The 21,885-nt window shown below is 50.9% G+C and overlaps 1 protein-coding gene across 2 annotated transcripts; it reads left to right on the top strand.

Moving 5' to 3' along the window:
• The first annotated feature begins 279 nt into the window (after positions 1–279).
• Positions 280–20,002, top strand: Fn3krp (fructosamine 3 kinase related protein). Of its 2 annotated transcripts, none has more exons than XM_060386211.1 (6): positions 280–1,255; positions 14,697–14,848; positions 15,942–16,033; positions 17,101–17,183; positions 17,682–17,804; positions 18,045–20,002. In XM_060386211.1, exons 2-6 carry the CDS (start codon positions 14,706–14,708, stop codon positions 18,381–18,383), a joined length of 780 nt encoding a protein of 259 aa, XP_060242194.1. In that variant the 5' UTR covers positions 280–1,255; positions 14,697–14,705; the 3' UTR covers positions 18,384–20,002. The 2 variants fall into 2 exon arrangements, with proteins under 2 accessions (XP_060242194.1, XP_021493145.1); XM_021637470.2 differs by lacking the exon at positions 280–1,255 and adding an exon at positions 10,493–10,704.
• The last annotated feature ends 1,883 nt before the right edge of the window (positions 20,003–21,885 follow it).

Below are 21,885 nucleotides of genomic sequence, written 5' to 3'. Positions count from 1 at the left end.
GCATCCCCGCGCTCATTGGCTGGCGAGCTCGTCCATCTAGTCCCCCAACGCCTCCGCACCACACCCACAGCCGCCTGGGGGAACTTGTTGCCTCAGCCAATGGAGGCCGTGACGGGCGGAGCCAGGCGAACAGGAGGGCGAGGCCCGCTGCCACAGCCAATGGGAGAGAGGCATGGCGAGAAGGGGCGTGGCCAGCGCCTACCCCGCCCCTCGTGCCGGTGCCAACCCGCTTCTTAGGGACGTGTGCTCGCGTCCGTGTAGGCATCAGATGTGCCAAAGTCACAGGCGGCTGTGAGCTCCTCTTCCAAGTGGACACATGGACACGTGCGCCTCTAAACGTGTCTGAGCGCGGGTACCCGGAGGTCTCCCGGGCTTGTGTCTGTCATCGTGCGCCCTTGAGGCTAGCAGGGGGCAGGTGGCGGGAACCTGCGCGTCCTTCCCCCCGGGGAGGCGGGGCCCGTCGGACGCGGTCTGCCCCCTGCGCTAAGTTATTTAGAGATTTAGCGTCATCCTGGCTTAGCGTCCTTGCTACACGTTCGCAGGCCCCGAAGGGGGGTCGCCTCCTGCACCCGTGACCTCCACTCTGCAAAGGAGCAGTGCTTCCGTTCGGTTCCCAGGGGCGAGCGGGAAAGAAACGCAGTGGAAGAAACGCGGAAAAGCGCGCGTGGACACTCCTTAGAGGGACGGCTGTGCTGCGCCCCGGAGCAGCCTAGTGTCAGAGCAAGGCTGCCGCTGCTCCCTGCAGGACCATCATCCTTTCAAAAAGAGTCGACCGGTTACCAGATACGGTTGCCAGTTTAGAATGGGTAATCGAGGGTTTCCCTGGGCAGCCCTGGCTGTCCCAGAACTTGCTCTGTAGACCACGCCGGCCTCGACGTCTGCCTGCCTCTATTTCCCGAGTGCTGGGATCAGAGCACGGGCCACCGCTGCCTAGGATGGGTGACGTTGCTGAGCCGTCTCTGACTCAGAACCACAGCATCTTTGACTCAAGGCTACACTGTTGCTAATCAAGAGAGGCCTCAGCTGCCATTGTTTCAGAGCGCCGTGACATTGCAACATTGCCTGGCTGCCCACACAGAAAAACTTCCCTGAAAGAGCGCTTCAGAGTGCCAGCGCCCAGACAGCCGGAACTGCTGTTTTGCCAGCGGAAGCAGTACCACAGTGTATTAAATGCGTTCTACTTTTGCCGCCTTCTGTCACAACCCATGTCTCCCCAGCCTGTCAGAGTCATGCCCGTGAGACGACAGCTTGTGAGGTAAGATTCCAGCCAGTGTGATGGCTTGTCAGCGTGGCAGGATATGAAATCACCCAATAAACGCATGTGGCATGTCTGTGAGGGTGTTTCCAGAGGGGATTGAGGGGGGAAATGTGAAGACTGAGTAATTGCCATCTTCCATGAAGATTTAGACACGAAGAGGCGCCTTGGTTGCATCCTGAGCGAATGTATGTTGTAGAGGAATGTTAATTCAGAGCCTGGCTGTCCTGCCAAAAGATCACATTCAAAGACCTTCTAGGTCTGTGTGATCTGGTTGGAATACAAACACACCTTTAATCCAGGAGACAGAGGCAAGCAGAATGTGTTCAAGGCCAGCCTGGAATAGAGAAAGTTTAAGGTAAAGAAAAGCTTTAACTCCAAACAATGAAGGTAAAGGTAGTTTGTAAAAGGAAGCAGCCATGTTTGAATGTGCTGTCTAAATGAGAGGCAGACAAAGTGACGATTCAGAGAGTTGACATCCCCAGCTCTCACCAGAAGAGAGAGGAAAGGGAAGCTACCTAAGGGGCAATACAGAGAAGAAAAGAGGCAATTTTTACGGGGACAGTAATAGAGAGACGGGTTGCAGAGAGATTGAACTCGGGTGAAAACCGAACGAGCCAGAGAATGAGAAAGGGGCCAGAGATTAGAAAAGACTGCTGGAGTTAATTGGAGGCCAAGCTGAGCAATTCAGAGACTGATAGAAAAGCCAGATTGTCTAGATCAGCGTGGAGAGTAGTCTGAGCCAGAGCAGCTGAGCGGAACCAGCCAGCCGCAGTTCAGAAAGAGCTAGAAAGGAGGAGCTTATTCAGCAGGAAGTCTCAGAGGCTGAAAACATTCTAGGCCTAGTTTAGATTGTATGAAGGATAGACGATTTCAGGACTAGGCCTAGGGTAGCAGATGAAGGCAGAAAGCCTCCGAGGTGACAATTATATCTGGCAAATAAAAGTTACTTTTACAAGACTCAGCTTTCCGGTTCCTGTGGATCTGGACGGATTTAGCAGTGTTGCTAGCATTCCCACCCACACACCTCCTGAATCCAGGCCTCAGAGGTTTGGTTTGGTTTTTGTTGTTGTGAAGAGCTTAAGTTAGCTTGGGTGACTCCATTTTGAGATAAGCCATCTTGTGCACACCTGTGACGGGGGGGTTGAACTCAGGTACGAGGAAGAATTACAGAATATGCACTTGGCAGAAAACAAAGTTAACTCTCCTAGCAACAGCTTCCAGGAAATATCACAGAATAAATGCTTGGTAGAAAATAGAGATAACTCCCCCGGTAACAGCCAATCAGAATCAGATGGGAAATTTTCCCCCAACGTTCCAGATGTAGTTTAGAATAGCCATGGGGGCTGGAGAAGGGGCTCTGCGGTTAAGAGCACTGGCTGCTCTTCCAGAGGTCCTGAGTTCAATTCCCAGCACCCACATGGTGGCTCACAACCACCTATAATGAGGTCTGGTGCCCTCTGCTGGCCTGCAGGTGTACGTGCGCTATAGTACTCATAAAATAATAAATGAATAGATCTTTAAAAAAGAATCGCCATTTTAAGTTAAACCTCAGCTAGAAGGTCACCTCGCCCCTCTGACTTTTACCTAATGCTGTAATGCCAAGGGGTGAATCCCCCTGCTTGCGGTCATGTTTTTCCCTTAAAAAACCCTGTTCATGGGGCTGGAGAGATGGCTCAGTGGTTAAGAGCACTGTCTGCTCTTCCAAAGGACCCGGGTTCAATTCCCAGCACCCACATGGCAGCTCACAACTGTCTGTAACACAAATTCCAAGGGATCTGACACCTTCACACTAATGCACATAAAAATGAAAATTAAATAAATTATTAAAAAACAAAACAAACAAACAAAAAAAAAAACCCTGTTCACCCAGGGCTCAGGGTCCCACTTCTCTACTGCGGAGTCAGTGAGACTTGGGTCCCAAGTTCGATTGCTCTCTTGCTCTTGCATTGAGTCATCTTCTGGTGGTCTCTGAGGATCTCATGAACTGGGCATAACAGTTGTTTTTAGATTTTTTATTTATATAGCATTCTGCCTGCACACCAGGAGAGGGCACCAGATCTCACTATAGATGGTTATTAGCAACCATGTGGTTGCTGGGAATTGAACTCAGGACCTCTGGAAGAGCAGCCATGCTCTTAACCTGAGTCAACTCTCCAGGTCCATCTCAGAGGTTTCTTAAGCCAGGTTTCATGGTTCCGGGCCTTTTAGTGAGCTGCATGAAGCACATGTTTGTGCTGTGGGTTTGAGCTTCTGGGTACAGAGAACGAAGCCAGAAGTGTCCAGCATGGAGAAATGGGAACAGCACTGTCCCAGGCTAATCAAGCCCAAACTTTAGAAGTTCTGGGTAGAACACACCCATTTTTACAACGAAGCTGTCTTTTATTAGACTCCATACTTCAAAGAAAAGTTAAAAAGTAATTTGTGTGTGTGTGTTTGTGAGAAGTGGGGGCCTCTACCACTGAGCTACAATCCTATGCCAATAATTTAAAACATACTTCTCTTTTCATGCAAATGTCTCTTTTCTCCTTAGACATTTCTCTTTCCTTCTCACTGGAACCATCCATTGGGGTGCATCGGAATGCCATGTGAGCCTTCTGATTTGAGAGTTGTCTTTATTCATCAGCTATTTTCAATTCATTTTCCACTGCATGTAGCTCTCCAGTCCTTTTGGAGATTATCTGTTAGGGTGGAGATAAATATCCAAAGGAATTGGGGGGACTGGGTGGGGTCATGTCCTCTCTCAGGGCTTACAGCAATCTGCTTGTTTTTCACTACAGTACCTCTCTAAAGTATAGTTGCATTTATTTTTAAGAGTAGAGACAACTGGATACCTGGGCCTCAGTCTCCCTAGGGACCCAAAGAGACGGTATAGTTGCAGGGTAGGAAGGGTCCAGCTGGGTCTGAAGACTATCCACCTTGCTCCGGCCCCTTGACACAACTCCAGGGTGCTGACACACAGAGGTAACAATGCTATATGTTTGTTTGCATAACTGTGGTTGACCCTTTGTCTGAAAAGTTTGCAATGCTTTTCTGGAAGGAGAAAAGAGAACAACAACTTGTTCTTCATGTTGGTGCTTCCTGAAATAAATAGATTCCATCATATGAGGACTGTCCAGTCCCAGATGATGACCACCAGACTGCACAGCCCACAGACACACGCATTCCAAGACGGTGCAGTGTCTCTACTGGTGGTGAAAGGTTTCTATGGAGTGATAGTCGTGTAAGCAACTTGTGATGAAGGAGCGATTTTTGTTGATGAGAGCTAAAGAGGGTCATGCGCCCAGTTTGTCCCCACAGGGCTGGAAGAATATCCCATGACCAGATACTATTACACAGAGGTTCCAGCGTCAACATCATTTTTTTTTTCAGGACAGGGTCTTTCTATGTAGTGCTGGCTGTCCTGGAACTCTCTCTGTACACCAGGCTGGCTTCACACTCACAGAGACCCGCCTGCCTCTGCCTACTGAACAGTGGGATTAAAGGCGTACACCATCACCTGGCTGCTTCTCCTGATTTTAATGAAACACAGATGTTTTGTCCATAGAGCGGCTGATGATGGTAAAGGGCTGCGCTCCACTGCCGAGGAAAAGGGTGGCGGGTGGAGCTGAGCCTTCCGGAGACCCTGGGCTGGGACTGCATGCCCTTTCCCAAGTGTACTTCTGTGGCCTTTGGGGCTATCGGAGGACATCTATGTGAACCCTAACCTTTTAATGAGGGGCAGATGACCCTAGCTGGATAAGGGAGTACCAATAAGGTATGGCTTCTGTACATCACACTCCGGTATCTCCCTTCTCCTCAGTGGCAGCCACCAAAAACGTATATGTGATTGTCAGGCGTTGGGAATGAGACGCTCACCATCATCAGCAACAGCTGAGGACCACCGGTTGCATGCAGTTTGATTTGTATGTGGCTGTCTCTTCCCTAAGAGGCCATTTTACCCCTCTAGCACAGGGCCTGTTCCCAGTGTGCCGTTTTCACCCCAGGAAGGAGTAATATTTACTTTTTCTTTTAGCGTGCGTGTGTGCGTGCCCGCGCACGTATACATGATGGGGGACACTCATGACATGGTGTACGTGTGGCAGTCACAGACAATTTTGAAATCAGTTTTCTCCTTCCACTGTTACATGAATCCCAGGAATGGAAGTCAGGGTGCCAGGCGTGTGCAGCAAGCACTTTACCCGTTGAGCTATCCTGCTGGCCTGAGGGTAATGTTTTATGGTGACAGTTCCAGTTTGGGAAGACGGGAAAGTTCTGGATATGAAAATGGTAAACTGCCAAATTTTCTATTTCATACGTTTGGCACAAGTATAAAACAGAAATAAAGCAGCTGGGATTCTGGCAGCCCCCTCCTTTGTTCTGTCTGTGCTAGGTTGGATAGTCTGTGGTTGCTGACAGGCTGGCATCCATCTCAGGGCACCTGGCTCACCCCTTGTCCCCCTGCACCACCCAGATCAGGGCAGATCACAATTCCCACTGACACCAGAAGCAACCGTGGCTCAGAATCTGAGGACCTCCACAGTGGAGGACCCGCCACGGACCCGTCTCTAGAGCTGGTCGGCATAACAAGCTGGCTTTGCCTTGAATGATGGAGGGCACCAATGAACCAGCACCCAGGAGGCAGCTGCAGACAGACCTTTGTGGATTGAGGCCAGCCTGATGTATACAGCAGCTTGAGGGCCAGCAAGGCCTAAATAAATAGCCAGGTTAACCTCAGCTTAATAGCAAAATATATGTAACATGAAATTTACCATTTTTAACCTTATTTTTTTTTTCTGTGCTGGGGATTCTATTCCAGGACTTTGCATATTCTAGGCAATTGCTTTACCACTGAGCTACATCCTGGTCCCATTTAGCCACTGTTTAGGTAGAGCGAGCACGATGCTATTATGTAACCATCTCCACCACTCGGTTTCTTGTCTCCCTAAGCTGAAACTTCGTGCCCACTAAACCCTAACTGTGCAGCCCCGCCTCAGCTCTGGCCCCGTTCAGCGCTCTACCTCTGCCAGTTTGCCCACTCCAGGGGTCTGTACGCAGCCTGTTTTACTTAGCGCGATGTCCGCAGGGCTTATTCAGCGTCAGAGTTCCCTCCTTCTATGAATGTTCGTCCATTTGCCATGCATCCAGCTGCTAGGGCTGTCCTGCACAGGCTCCTGTGTGGACGGTTTGGCCTTGGCATAACGGAAGGGGTGGAATTCTAGCTCACATGGTAACTGTAGCTGTCTGAAGACCTTCAGGACACGGGTTGAATCTCAGAAAAGCTTGCAGGGCAGTTGGTGTGTTGTGATAGCCTTCCCCTCCCGGCTTAGAGCACGGTTTCAGGCGGGAAGTCCCTTACTGTAAAACGAGGGAAAGTTCCAGGCCATATGCAAGAAATATCTTTCCAGGAAACCAGATTTTTTTATCTCCATGAACTATTAAAAAACATCCTTTTTGCAACGTTCTCTAGTGCCCAAATAAAAATAAATCGAAGAACTGCAAACATGGATTGACCATATTTATCTGCAACCAAGGACGTGTACGAACTTCCTCTATTTTCCCTTTCCTTCTGTGGAGAAGTGAGTACCAGTTAACAGCCGGGCACGCGGTGGGTGGGGAGGGTGACTCACCGAAGCTCATCCTCACGCTCCAGTTGCTTTCTTGCTATGGAAAGATCTATTTTAGGCAAAGCTCGGCTGTGGATGCCCCACCAGTACCAGAGCCCCGCCACCCGACCCGTCCGTGTAAAGCCGCTCTCGGGGGCCAGGCCCTGCGCCCCGCCTGCCCCTGACAGCAGTTCCCTTCCCGCGCAGGTAGGCAGCCCAGCCCAGCCCGCCTCGCCAGCACCCACGCCTCCATATGAAGAGCCTGAGTGCAAGCGTCCCCTCCCCGGTTTCTGCCCGTGGCTTGTCCCACCTACCCACGCTCCCTCCAACCAGCTCAGCAGGTGGGCCAGAGCCTGCTAAGGCTGGCTGGGGAGCGTCACAGGGCACCCAGGATCCCGACAGCCCTCACGACGTCCCAGATGGTCAGAGCAGTGAGGTGGATGTGCACGGTCAGGGAGGAGGCTGCTTCAAGCGACCGCCACGTCCACTGGCACCACGCGTGACTCCTGCCCGGCAGCATCTCGGCCCCTCCCAGGTCTGGCTGCGGCCCTGTGCACAGGCTTCCGGCCAAGCCTTCTCCAGCGGCCCCACTGTGATTTAACTGGAGCAGGTTTTTGCTTGCAGGAAAATACACTTGAGGGGCCAGCAAGACAGCACAAGGGGTAAAGGACCTTGCTGCCAAGCTGAGGACCTCAAGAGCCCATGTGGTGGAAAAGAACTGACTCCAGGAAATTGTCCCCTGACCCACACATGCTTACTCACTCACGCTTACTGGCCGCAGCTGGGGCGTCTGGCTGCTCGTTCTCCCACTGAACTCCAGCACACCGGCGCACACTCATTTTTGTTATCGTGGCCAGCTTAGTGCAATCGATAGGAGACACAGTTTCTCTGTGTAGCCTTGGCTGTCCTGGACTCACTTTGTAAACCAAACTCACAAAGATCCACTTGCTTCTTCTTCCCCAAGTGCTGGGATTATAGGCACGTGCCACTGTCCCTGGCATAAAACAAAACAAAACAAAAACCCCATGTGTCTTAAGTGCAGGTGGTGGAGAGATGACTCACCCGTGCTGCGGCTTGTAAGCAGCCAGCTGTGACTGATAGAGAGGCCAGGACCACAGGGTACCCTGTGAAGAGTCTGTCACACTCAGACAAAGTGTGGCCCTGCGCCAGGCTGTGCCATCGCATGCCCGATGAGCCTTTGTGGAGGGGGGAGATGGGCAGTCCCTGAGAGCGCCCCAGAAGGCTGCTGTATCCACCGCTCTGGGTTCACTGCCCGTGCAGTGTGACCAGCTCCTCACGCCCGTCGCCATGATCTCCCTGCCGTGATGTGGGCTGCAAACTGGGAGCCAGCACAAACTGTTTCCAATGAGAGTGACACCCCAATAAGCCATTGCTTTTGGCCAGGTATTTGGTCACAGCAAGAGAAATTAACAATACACCCCTATTCATTCTTTGTTCTCCAACGCTGCCCTTCTGGTGGAACAACCGATCAGCTGACGCTGGAACAGAGCAAGCAGAGTCAGATAGCCTACGTATCCTCTAGAAAAGGATTTTTTTAATGATGTTAAACCTTGATTTCCAGCCAGACATGGTGGCACATACCTGTAATCCGAGCACTCGGGGAGGCACAGACAGGTGGATCTCTGTGAGTTCAAGGCCAGCCTGGTCCACAAAGTTAGTCCAGGACAGTCAAGGCTACACAGAGAAACCCTGTCTCAAAATCAAAAACAAACAAAAAGCCTTGATCACCTTCCAAATTCGGAAGAGTATCTGGAAGGAAAATATGAAGCACGGTTTAAGGGTCTGAATGAAGCCTTCCTATGTGGGTGAAGAGAAAAAAAAACATACTCCCCAGAGGCTACTTAAGTAGGTGGAGGTTCCAGTACCAGAGGTGGGCCAGGGAGGCTCCTGGGCCCCCAAATCATAGCGGCTGCACCACGACGTTGGCTGCGTTCTGGAGCAGTTGAGGCTACCGCTGAGGCACTGCAGTTTTCCATTAGAAGACGGAGAGGAAGCAAGCTTGGCTGAGCTGGCTGCATCCTCTCTGCTGCTTGTCTTTCATGGCGCTTGAAGGCCCCGTGTAGACCACTGCTGCAGAGCTGTCAACAGTCCTGCTCGGCTTCGTATCGCCACCACAGGCGACAAGTGTCCCCTGTGCAACAGTGGCACAGCTGGGGCGTCTGGCCGCCCGCTCTCCCACTGAGCTCCAGCACACGCACACCCGCGCACGCTCATTTTTGTTATCATAGCAGCTTAGTGCAAAAAAGACCACACCCAAGGGAAGCACTGGCGACAGACTTGGCCGCAAGATCCAGGCCAGGGCGAGAAACGGAATCCCGCCAATCCCAGGCCTTCCTGGAAGCCCTTCCAGCCCCTAGAAACCCCGAGGGAAGCCTGTCCCACTATGGAGCTGCTGTTGCTTCAACCTTCAAGTCTGATCCTGAGTAGTTTGTTTAGGTGTATTTTGGTCACAGCACAATTTGCTGAAAAATTTCCTGGTGAAAATTAACTCAATCTCGTGTGCACAATAAAAGCTTAAGATGTGAGCAGGCTGAAACTCTTTGTAAGGCACGTGTGACATTGTGAGAGCCATGTTGTGTTTTAAGTTTTAATTACTCTGCTTCAGAGGTCCGTGAAACAAAAATGCCCATGACCTGTTAGCTCCTTTTGCCCAAGGACAGATACTGCCTGAAAAGGTAGAGGCTGTTGTCTATGGCACATAAAAGCCACGTTTTTACTCAATAAATACGTTTATTTGACCCAGCGACACCAGATATGCTTGACCGCAGGTGGGCGGGAGGTCTGGAGGCAGGAAATACGTCAGAGTGCGTGCTTGCCACTGACTGGAGCTGAACTGTGGGGTCTGCCTTTTCAAGACCCTGCCAAACGTGACTGGGACCGCTTCCCCGGGACCCTCGGTACGGACGTGGCCAGCATTGGGTTAAGGCTTGCTCCAGAGCTGGCCTTATGTTGAGGGAGTGTCTTGTTCTGGACCAGGGTCTGGGGAGGGTCCGGCGTGGTCTCCACAGCACGGAGGTCAGCAGCGTGTTACCAGTCTGCTCAGAGGTTATGCACTCTCTCCGTAAGGAGCGACTCTGCGCGTTGGTCCCGGTTCCTCCACGGGCCACAGGAAGCCCGAGGACCTTCACGCCTCCCTGCGGGCCTGCGGGCCTGCGGGCCAGGGTCCCACTTCACCCCACCGACGGTTTCACCGACGGGTCGGTAGGGTCGGGTAGACCCGGGGAGCGGGGGCAGCCTCCTCCCTCAGTCTCCGCAGGCTCTGGGAAGTGGTTTGAGCCGGTTTGAACCGAGAAGAGGTGAGCACAGCGCGGCCTCCAGCAGCCGGAGGGAACCTCTGGACGTCGCTCTACGTCACCCACCCCAACAGCAGGCCACGCCCCTCAGCTACGTTTCCCACCCCTAACCAGCAGGCCACGCCCTCCGCTTGCGTCTCCCACTCCTAACCAGAAGGCCACGCCCCTCCGCTTGCGTCTCCCACTCCTAACCAGCAGGCCACGCCCCTCCGCTTGCGTCTCCCACCCCTAACCAGCAGGCCACGCCCCTCCGCTTGTGCCTCCCACCCCTAACCAGCAGGCCACGCCCATCCGCGGGTTTCCCCGCCCCTTCCTCCCTGTCAGCCAATCCCGTCACGGGCTTGCGCCTGCCCTGCCCGTCGCTGTACGGGCTTCAGGCCTGAAGCAGCTCCACTGCCCCGCAGCGAACATGGAGATACTGCTCAAGCAGGAGCTGGGCTACAGCTCAGTCAAAGCTGCGGGTCACTCGGGAGGCGGGTGCATTAGCCAGGGCCAGAGTTACGACACGGACAGAGGACGGGTGTTCGTGAAAGTGAATTCCAAGGCGGAGGTAGGGCGCCCGGCGCTGGGCCGGGGGCGGGGGCGCTGGGCCGGGGCCGGGGGCGCTGGGCCGGGGGCGCTGGGCCGGGGGCGGGGGCGCCCGGCGCTGGGCCCGGCGGTGTCCTGCCGTCCCGAGCCGGCTCAGTCTGCAGAGATGGGCTCCGGCCGCCCGCTGTCCACGCGTGACCGCCGCAGCCCGGCGGTTTCCCCTGGCCGCGGGCTCCCCTGCCCTGGCCGGCTCAGGCAGCAGCGGCCTCGCGCGTGCGGCGCGTGGGAAGCTGAGCCTGCGGCGCCCACTTTGTTTGGCTAGTTTTGAGAAACGTTAGAGCACACGCGTCTATCCGGGGCTTGTTTCAGCCCGCGGAGACTAAAACGTACCGAGCAAAGATCTCGAAGTATCAGAAACCAGGCACTCGCCCAGCCATGCTTGTTTGAGTGTGGACTTTTATTTGTAAGTGCCCAGCGGAGGAGGAGCCCCAGTGCTTCAGCCGTGTTCCTGGCTGCCGCCGTCCACTCCGGGCTTGCGTGGGAGGGGGTGGGTGGCTCACGTAGGAGTTGGCCGCGTCTTTTTGAATAAGACTGAAGGCGTTTATCTTCTTGCCCAGCTCACACACCCTCAGAGTGCTTTTTATTACTTTATTTTTTTTAATTTTATTTTTTTTCACAACTTATTCATTATATATCCCGATTGAAGCCTCCTCCCTCAACTCCTCCCGACCCCATCCTTCTTCCCTCTTTCCCTATCCTCTTCTATTCCGCTGAAAAGGGGAGTTGTCCTCCTCTGCCACCTGCCCATAGCTTATCAAGTCTCATCAGGACTGCCTGGATCCTCTTCCTCCTGGCCTGGCAAGGTCGCCTCACCATGAGCGAGTGATCAAAGAGCAGGCCAGCGAGTGCATGACAGAGGCAGCCCCTGCTCCCCTCCCTCGGAGATCCACGTGGAGAATGAGCTGACAATCGGCCACATCTGAGCAGGGGTCTAGGTCCTCTCCGTGCACGGTCCTCGGTTGGTGCATCGGTCTCTGCGTGACCCCCTGGGCTCAGATCCCTTAGCTTGTTGGTCTCCTTGTGTGTTCTGTAGCCAGCGCTGGCCTCCTTGAGTGCTGGGATTACAGGTCTGAGGCTCGAGCCTGGCTTGCTTTCACGAGTGTTAACCTTAGAAATAGCATTATTTTTCAGGACTTGCCTCCAGCCTCTGTCTTCAGCTGAACTTTGTCGGCTGCCCCTGAAGTTACTGGAGTGCGATGTTGCCCCAGCGCCGGCACGTGGTGGGGCAGTGATGTTCCCATGTTCTGCAGCTCTCTCCGCTTTGCTTTGGCTTGCTGTTTTCATCAGCAGCCCTCCTTTACACACACCTCTGTATTTCCCTCTGGGTGTTGTTTTTCTTTTTGTGATGGCAGAGGTTGAACCCAGGGCCTTGCATAGTACATGCTGAGCAAGTGCTACCTCACTGAGCTCCTTCTCAACTCTGCTGACGGGTTTTAAAAATGTTTTCTATTGATTGGGCTTGAGTGTGGCTTCTTTTTCTTTTCTGTCTCTTTAACTATCTTTTTGTTGTTGTTTTATTTTTTGAAACAGGATCTCACTATTTAGCCCTAGCTGGCCTAGAATTTGCATATTGGCCTTGAACTAAGAGAAGCGCCTCCTCTTGAGCTTGCATTTTTCTCTCAGGAAATGAGACACAGTTCACCCTGTATGTAGCCCAGGCTAGCCTGGAACTTATTTTGGAATCCTCAGCCTCTCCAGTGGTGGTATTACACTTAACTAGCCGGCATGTACTGCTGACGATATGCTTGTGTGTATATGTGGTGTGGGGTGTGAGTGGGGTGCCCACGGAGACCAGAGGTATCGGCTCCTCCTGAAGCTGGGTCTCCGTGTGGCTGTGCCCTGCCTGACATGGGAGCTGAACTCGGGACCTCTGCAGATCAGTATGCACTCTAGCCACGAAGCCAGTCACATTGCTAGGTCCACTCTATCTTCCAGTCTTCTTTTTCCTTTGGTCATTCTCGATCTGGAACATACAGTATTAGTTATGTAGGTGCACTGTGTTGTAAATATAACTTTTGTTGGAAATAGTTCCTTGCTCTGCTTGCTACCTGGCTGCTCTTCCCTTTGCTTTCTTCCTCTTTTTTATTTTTTTTAAGATTTATTTATTTATACATATGAGCACTTTATTTGCTCATATGTATATATGTATATATGTATGCCTGCTTATCAGAAGAGATCAGATCCCATTATAGGTGGTTGTGAGCTACCGTGTGGGTGCTGGGAATTGAACTCAGGACCTCTGGAAAGGCAGACAGTGCTCTTAACCGCTGAGCTATCTCTCCAGCCCTTCCCTTTGCTTTCTTATGCATTGCTAGGATCTGCTTGGACTAAGTTGTTTTTCTCACTTGAGTGTTCTCATTTGACTCTTGTGAATTTAAGAAATTGATTTGATCTCATTTTTAGATTGTTTCTAGATTTTGTTTTGTTTTTCGCAGTGATCCACTAGCTACTTTCTTAGCTTAGAATACTGAGACCACATAAGCAGTAAATTGTTTCTGTGAGGAGCTCTGCTTGTTTTTTTTTTTAAAGATTTATTTATTTTATGTATATGAGTGTTCTATCTGCATTTACACCTGCCAGAACAGGGAATCAGTTCACATTATAGATGGTTGTGAGCCACCATGTGGTTGCTGGAAATTGAACTCATGACCTTTGGGAGAGCAGACAGTGCTCTTAACCACTGAGCCATCTCTCCAGCCCCGGAGCTCTGCTTCTTAATGACGTCACAGTTCCTTTTAAAACAGCTGCGTTTTCTCTATATTGCCTTTGTGAGTTCTCCATCACCAGTGCCTCTGTATCAGCTCAGCTTCTTCACGTTCTAAAGAGATCGCTATAAACATTCTGTCTAGGACACCATTCTTTCTTCTCAGAAATGTTGGCCTTCTTTTGAGTAATAATAACCTTTGTAAAGTACTTAGAATGGGCTGTTAGCTATACCTCAGTTAATCATGGCCCAAGCCTAAGAAATGTAGTATGTTCTCATTTTATAGGTGAAGCAAAGAAAGCTTGACTAACTTGCACAAGATCACAAAGGTAGTAACTATGAGAGTAAGTAGAAAATTTCTGTGGCAGCAATGTCCAGTAGGATCGGTGGTTACATATGAGTTTAGATGTTCACCCTGTGAAGTAGTATACATGATGAAGGTCTAACAGATAACAGATCCCAGGCCTACATGATTCTGTGTAAAATGATAAAGCAGCACTCAGGATGCTGAGGCAAGAGGATTGTGAGTTTGAGGCCAGCATGGACAACATAGAAAAACCAGGTCTTATAAAAACAACAGCAGCACAAAAGAACAACAACAACAAAACCCAGAAGCACAAAACGAATGAGCAAGCAGGAAGAAGAACTCTGTGATGGTGGACATCCAGGTGGAGACAGCTGTCTCTTAGGTGGAATTTCTGTTGTTTGTTTTGAGATAGGGTTTCTCTGTGTAACCTTGGGTGTCCTAGAACACACACTCTAGACCAGGCTGGCCTCGAACTCAGAGATTCACCTGCCTCTGCCTCTCAAGTGTTGGGATTAAAGGCCTGTGCCACCACCACTGAGTGGTATCTGAACTCTTGATCTCAGATGATGCTGCTGCTTCAAGATTAATTGATTGGTGCACTCCCACTCAGAGGCAGAAGCAGGTGGTTCTGTATGTGTTAGAGACCAGCCTGGTCTACATAGCCAATTTTAGGATGGCCAGGGCTACACAGAGACCTTTTTTCAAAAAACAAAAATCAAACAAATAAACGCAGTCCCAAACTGGAAAGTACAAGCTTGCTTAGGCCTGTGTGACTTAGCACCTCTAGCCTGTTCCTGTGCCGAGCGCCCTGAGGGAGCGGACTGTGTCTGTTGAGCCCTCTGTCCAGCCTAAATGTCTTTTGAAGTTGTAATACTAGAGGAAATTATGACTAACCGCTCTTTCTCTGGTGACTTCAGCCTCCTCCTTCCTTGTTTACTGACAGGCTAAGAGAATGTTTGAAGGTGAGATGGCAAGTTTAACTGCCATCCTGAGGACAGGCACAGTGAAAGCGCCCAAGCCTCTCAAGGTTCTCGATGCCCCAGGAGGCGGGAGCATGCTGGTGATGGAGCATTTGGACATGCACTACCTGAGCAGGTCTGTCCCCCACCACCTAGCTTTCCTTCTCCCGTGTGGTTCTTTGGGTTTGGAAGATTGTATTTCGGGCACGATTTTGAGGTGTTGTGTGCACAGCCGTGACTACACAGATGTCACATCATGAATGGCGTGTGAGGTGTTGTGTGCACAGCTGTGACTACACAGATGTCACATCATGAATGGCATGTGTGGTGTTGTGTGCACAGCCGTGACTACACAGATGTCTCCCATCATGAATGGCGTGTGTGGTGTTGTGTGCACAGCCGTGACTACACAGATGTCACATCATGAATGGCGTGTGTGGTGTTGTGTGCACAGCCATGACTACACAGATGTCACATCATGAATGGCATGTGCACTCTGCCCCCCACAGTCACAGGGGGACTCTAAAGTGAGGTGCTCACTGGAGACTCAGCCGAAAAGTCTAAGCAGAGTAGGAAGGGTGGTCAGAGGATGGGGACCTCTGCTTCAGTTTTGTTTTTGAAACAGGGTCTTGTGGGTGTACTTTTTTAGCTATTTTATTAGACCACCATTCTCCACCCCAATCCCTTCCAACCCTCCAACACTAGGTAGGTGAGAAAGAAGGTCTGCGGGAAAAGGGGCCATAGACCTCTTTGGACTACTCTATGGTCATCAGGGGCATCTGGTTCCTTAGGGGAAGTCCCATCTCAGCCGTCAGAATAGCCAGCAGTCCAGCAAACCAGCAATAGCAAACGCAGCAGCGTGGGGAGCAGCCGCCACAGCCACAGTTCCTCCCAGGCCCTGACAGAGCCTGAGACAGTCAGAGTCAGTGGCTGTGGACAAACTGAAGCAGCCTACGTCTGACACCCGGGACTAAAACAAAAACGTATTCCTATAACATAACTGGTTTTTTTAAAAGAAACCAAAATCCTCACCACCGGGTCTCATGCAGCTAGCCCTTGACCCTCCTGCCTCCTCCTCCTCAGGATGCTTGTGTGCCACCAAATCCCAGTTTCCCTCTCTTCAGTAGGATGAACATCATGCTCAGGGTCTGCCTTGCTTTATGTGCCTTGACAGCAGAACAGTCTGCTGTTTGTGTGCCATTTGTTTAGCTCCTGCATTTTGGTTTTAGCTTTGCTGCCACGCTTGGGGCCCAGCTTGCAGATCTACACCTTGAGAACAAGAAGCTTGGAGAGGGGCTCGTGAAGGAGGCCGGCACCGTGGGTAAGGGGCTAATGAGCCCTAAGAGACTCTGTTTAGAAAGGGGCCTTCAGCCAGCAGGGACTCAGGGACGGGGTAGTGCTATATGTAGCCTATTCTGATGCCACAGCAAAGGATGGGCACCCCAAGGTGACACCACGGAGGCGATTGTCATGCTGTGTCCTGGACACACTGAAAAACAGGAAATGTTGCTGGACTTGAAGCCATGTGATGTGATGCTTGTTTTACATCTGAGTGTCCAGACAGGAGCCTAAGTTGTTTTGGCTTTCAAGAAAAGTGACCCCTTTAAACATCCTGTCTTCTCTTCCACGTCGTGCACACCATTCTTGAGGCTCAGAATGGCAGCCCTAATGCCGCCATCTAGAACAAAGTACAGTGTTAGCATTGAGGGAATTTCTCAGTGTTTCCAGGCTGACAGTTGATAGTCTGTATGCAGCTCATATGCTGATTCTGTTAGACAGAGCAGCTGACAGTCAGAAAGCAGATGACCCAGAACCTACTCCAGAGCCCTGCTGATTTGTCCTGGCAGCCTGTCCATCGTGTCATGATGTGCTGGCAGTACCACCAGCCTGTCTCCCTGTCCTGTGAGGCCCCGGCAAACTGGCTTTCCTGTTGCTTCTAGGCCACGTGGAATTCACTTGATTGGAATTTTCTTAATTTTGGGGAGACACATGAGGTTAAGGCCATTTCAAAGCATAACAGTTTTATCTTTCAAAAGGGACACTACATTGACACTGGAAAAACACCCTTTTCTGATGGATTATCGGGTTGATGTTTTTCTCTGTAAAGAACTTCATGTTTCACCTGTTTATTTTGACACTGTTAACACATCCTTCCATCCCCATGTTCCCTGTGGTACCTGGTTCTGCTTCCAGCACAGCTAGCGTCCTAGTGCAGACACTGTGCTGAGCAACCCGAGCGGAGCGAGAGCTCCTGCTCATCCCAGGGAGCAAGCAGAGGAGGGAGGGGCATAGAGACCGCAGGGCAGCAGCTCTGAGCTCCGCGAGCTGGCTCAAGGCTCTCATGGAGCGAGGGACAAACTGCTCACGTTTGTTTCCTCTTTATGAAAGGGAGAGGCGCCGGCCAGGCGGAGCGGCTCTTCGTGGACCAGTTTGGGTTTGAAGTAGTGACATGCTGTGGGTACCTCCCCCAGGTGAGTGGCACAGAACCCACTTCATTTCACTGTGGGGAGGTTACCCTGCTCCATTTCTGGGCGATTTTCTAGGTCTCTGCACCTCTTTTTCCCTGATAATTTTAGGAAGTTGATATGAAGTAAACTCAATGTGAGATTAAGATGAGAAATCAGGCAGAAGGGACAGTAAGCTAGGATGCTGGATGTCAGAGAGGGCTTAAAAATTAGAGAGTTTGTAACTTTGATTTTGCTTAGTTTTATAATTTATTTATATTCCACAGTTGTTCAGAAGGCTGCACGTGGTCACTTGGCATACACTGCTTACCGCTCCTCCCGGGACACACGGCTGACGGTCTCGGCCTGTGTTGTGTTTCATGTTGCCTGGTCACCCCTCACCCCCTTAGCCTCCTGTGGCTGCTTCATGCTTCCTGCAGCCCATTCTACTCTGGGATCTCTGGGCATGTAAGCCTGCTTCAGTTCTGATGTTTTCTGCTTCCTGCTTTCCTGTCACCTGTGCAGGTAAATGACTGGCAGAAGGACTGGGTCACATTCTACGCCAGGCAGCGCATCCAGCCCCAGATAGACATGGTGGAGGAGAATTGTGGGGACCGGGAAGCTCTTGAACTGTGGTCTGCCCTGCAGGTGAGCAGGGCCTCTGCGACATGCACAGTGCCAGCAGCACGCCACCGCGAGCCCTGACACAGGCCGGGCACCAGGGCAGGGGTGGCATCTAAGTCCGCTTCCGGATGGGAAGCGTAGAGCTTGGCAGTGTCCCATCTGCTCTAAGTCAGGCACATCTGAGCACCCGCTCAGATACACGGAAAACATGTTTACGTCCGCCGACCGACCGCTCTGTTTAAGGCTCTGTCTTGCTCTCTGCAGTTGAAGATCCCTGACCTGTTCCGCGATCTGGAGATTGTGCCTTCCTTGCTTCATGGAGACCTCTGGGGAGGGAATGTAGCAGAAGATTCCTCTGGACCCATCATTTTTGACCCAGCATCCTTCTACGGCCACTCAGAATATGAGCTTGCAATAGCTGGCATGTTTGGGGGCTTCAGCAGCTCCTTTTACTCTGCCTACCATAGCAAAATCCCTAAAGCCCCCGGATTCGAGAAGCGCTTGCAGCTCTATCAGCTGTTTCACTATCTGAACCACTGGAATCACTTTGGATCTGGGTATAGAGGATCCTCTTTAAACATAATGAGGAATCTCAGCAAGTGAGGGGGCCTCCCCCGGAGGGAGGAGTTCCTGTGAGTGCGCTGGGCCTTCTAATGAGATGACAGTATATCTAGATGAAGTCTTAGCATCGCAGGTCCCACTGTGATCTGAGGGGAATGCCTCAGGGTCAAGAGACCAGATTCCAACTGTTTGCTCAAGGAGCTCATGATTCTCCACACTCCCCATTCGCATGAATTCTTCCCATTTACTCCGTGGCTGGACCTGCTTAGAATCCCGTAATGGTTTGTTTCTTTTTCCTTTTTTCCTCCCCTTTCCCCCTATTCTTCTCTCATATTTTACATTCTTACCAGTTTCCCCTTCCTACCCTCCCCACTATCTTCTCCTCTCTCCCTCAGGCCCATCCCCCCTTCACCTCCCCTCAGAAAAGAGCAGGCCTCCTAGGGACATCAACCAAACATGGCATAAGAAGCTATAATAAGACCAGGAACATACTTTCACATCAAGACTGGATGAGGCTACCCAGTAGGAGGAGAAGGTCTCACACGTAGGTGAAAGAGTCGGGACCCCCGCTCCCACTGTTAGGATTCCCAGAAGAACACCAAAGAACTTAGCCATAGCGTGCATGCAGAGGACCTAGGTCAGACCCTGCAGGCTCCCTGTTCACTCTAAGCCCCTGTATCCCTGTCAGTTGACTCGGTGGGCCATAAGCTTTGTAAAGTATGGCTTATCTCAGAGGAAAGGTTATGTGCACATTGAAAGACTTCCTGGCTAGATTAGGCCTCACTGGTGATGTGAACACAGACATATGAAGTTCAGGTATAGTGAGCCACACTCTGCTGCAAGGGAGAAGAAGGGTGAGAGACTGTGTTGGTACAGTGAAGGGTACCCACTGTGCTGGGAAGTGGCCACTGTACCCACTCGCCAGCTCTTCCTTGTGAATTACCATTTCTGAGCTGTTCACAGTGACTCTTTGTGATGCTTAGACTTGATCTAGACATGGCGTCATCTTATTAGAAGATTAGAATAATGACCAGTTCTAAAATGGATGACATTCCTTTGCTTATGTAGCACTTCTGGACCCTGCTCTAAGCTGAGTAGCTCTGGAGATTGCCTTGTAGACTGACCAAACTACCAACCTTAAAGGTAACTTGGCTAAGTTTAGAAGCCTGGAAATACTCCTGTTATGCCAACTTTGTGCTCTTTTCTTCCTTCACTCCATCTTTCTTTTTTCTTTCTTCCTTCTGTCCTTCCTTTTTCTTTTCCTTCCTTCCTTCCTTCCTTCCTTCCTTCCTTCCTTCCTTCCTTCCTTTCTTCTTTCCTTTCTTCCTTCCTTTTTTCTTCCTTTCTTTTTTGTTTTTTTAAGACAGGATTTCTCTGTGTAGCCCTGGATGTCCTAAACTCGCTCTGTAGACCAGGCTGGTCTTGAACTTGGAGATCCACCTGTTTCTCTGCCTCCCAAGCACTGGGATTAAAGGCGTGAGCCGCCACCACCCAGCTTTGTGCTGTTTTCTAAAGTTGTCATTCCACCGAAACATATGAACATTGTATTAATATTTTTCTGTTTTTCAGCATTGTAGAAATGGGAGGTTTGATGAATGACACTGATGTTGAGAAATCTTTTTGCCTAAAAATTTTAATAAAATTGCAGTTGTTTCAGTGAAGCCTGAGATTAGTATATTTCCACATTTATGTACTCAACGTTTATCTTAGCCATTTGCCAGAAAACATTGTGTCTTAGTTAGGGTTCTATTGCTGTGAAGAGACGTCACGACCACGACAGCTCTTAAAAAGGAAAACATTTAACTGGGGCTGGCTCACAGGTTTGGAGGTTCAGCTCATTGTCGTCATGGCGGAAGCATGGCAGCGTGCAGGCAGACATGAGGAGCTGAGAGTTCTCCATCTTGACCCGTTGGCAGCAGGAAACTTTCCCACTGGACGTGGCTTGAGCACGTATAAGGCCTCAAATTCTGCCTCCACAGTGACACTCCTCTCCAAGAAGGCCACACTTCCTGATAGCGCCCCTCCTTATGGGCCAAGCCAAGCATTCAGGCTGCCACACATTGTAACGCTGTATTGTGATGGTAGATAGGTAGGATGATTGTTTCTTTCCACTTTGGAGGGGGTCACATTAGCTACTTTTCTATTGATGGATAAAACATCATGGCCAAGGCGGTTTTTAGAAGAAAGAGTTGACGTAGGCCTACAGTTACAGAGGGCCTGTCATGGAGGGGACTACGTGGCAGCTCACGCTGGATGCTGAGAGCTCACTGCAAGCACAGGCACGAGAGTGAACCTGGCATGGCCATGGCTTTCAAGCCTCAGAGCCCACCCCCAGGAAGTTACTTCCTCTAGCTGGCCACAGCTCCTAACCTTACCCAGACAGCACTATCCACTGGTGACGGAATGTTCAAAACAGCTGAGCTAACGGGGACATTTCCCTCCAGCCACCACAGGGTCTCCCGTAGCCTCAGCCCTCTCCTTACCTCATCTCCGGTTTGCTTTTTGTTTTTGTGCACAATACTGTCATGGACACCCATGAAATTGTCCTGACTGCTAGCTTAGGAGACTTAAGATCCCAGCTACCTTGCCTCAGAATTTCAGCGCCTCTTCCTAGCCTTCCCCATCCACTGAGTCCTGTTTTCACAGGTTCTTTCTGGGTGTCTTGTAACCTGTCATGGCCCGTGTGAAGTAAAGTTCAAGGGACTGTGAGAGGAGAGGCTTTCCTTTTGAGATGACCTAGCAGTCTGTTCAGAAGTAGACGACAGATTCACCTGAAACACATCCCTTGGATTTTTAGACAGCAGTTACACAGAGCAGCTTAGAACCCTCCAGCCCCCAGAGAGGACAGATCCTACAACCTCAAAAGCTTGAAGCTTGAGGCTGGCAAGCACTGGAGCTTCATTAGTCTTAAAGAGAGTGGTCTGAGCAGCCTGAAATTCCACACACAATCTGTCAGCTAGTAACAAAAATGCTTCTGGATGCACTGGTCTCAATGCTTCCGTCAAGGTCAGTGGTAGCACTGGCCTCAGGTGGAGACACTGGGTATGTTTCCTGTGGATGGCTGTTCTAGCTGCCTTTGGAGTGACCTTTCCTCACTGTCAAGTCTCTTTACTTGGTCTTGAAGGATCATAACCAGTAGTGTGGGCAGCAGAGAAGGCCTGAGTGGGTCTGTGGGATTGACATGAGCCTAAAATATCAGCACCACAGCCTCAGATCCACGAGACTTTGGCAAAGCCTTTCTTCCAGGTAAAGCACAGAGAGATAGCAGAGCTTTCCTCTGGTCTGAGCACGAATGTTGACAGCACATGTGGAAAATGTCTGCCATAGCTTCTTCCTCCCAGATACTCACTGCCTGGAGACTGCTCCCCTTAGACACTTCCTGCTGAGTCAGTATAAGCTGCCTCCTCACTTAGCTGCATGCAGCAAACCCTGCCTACTTGTTCAGCTGTGGATAACAAACACGCTGAGATCCATCGGAGAGGCCAGTCCACCCTATCCCAGCTTTTCTGTGTGTTCACGTTTGTCTTTTCCTCATTCCCTCACA

The sequence above is a fragment of the Meriones unguiculatus genome, chromosome 7 (assembly GCF_030254825.1).
Source record: "Meriones unguiculatus strain TT.TT164.6M chromosome 7, Bangor_MerUng_6.1, whole genome shotgun sequence".
Lineage (NCBI taxonomy): Eukaryota > Metazoa > Chordata > Mammalia > Rodentia > Muridae > Meriones > Meriones unguiculatus.
This window is presented reverse-complemented; position numbering and strand designations above follow the sequence as displayed.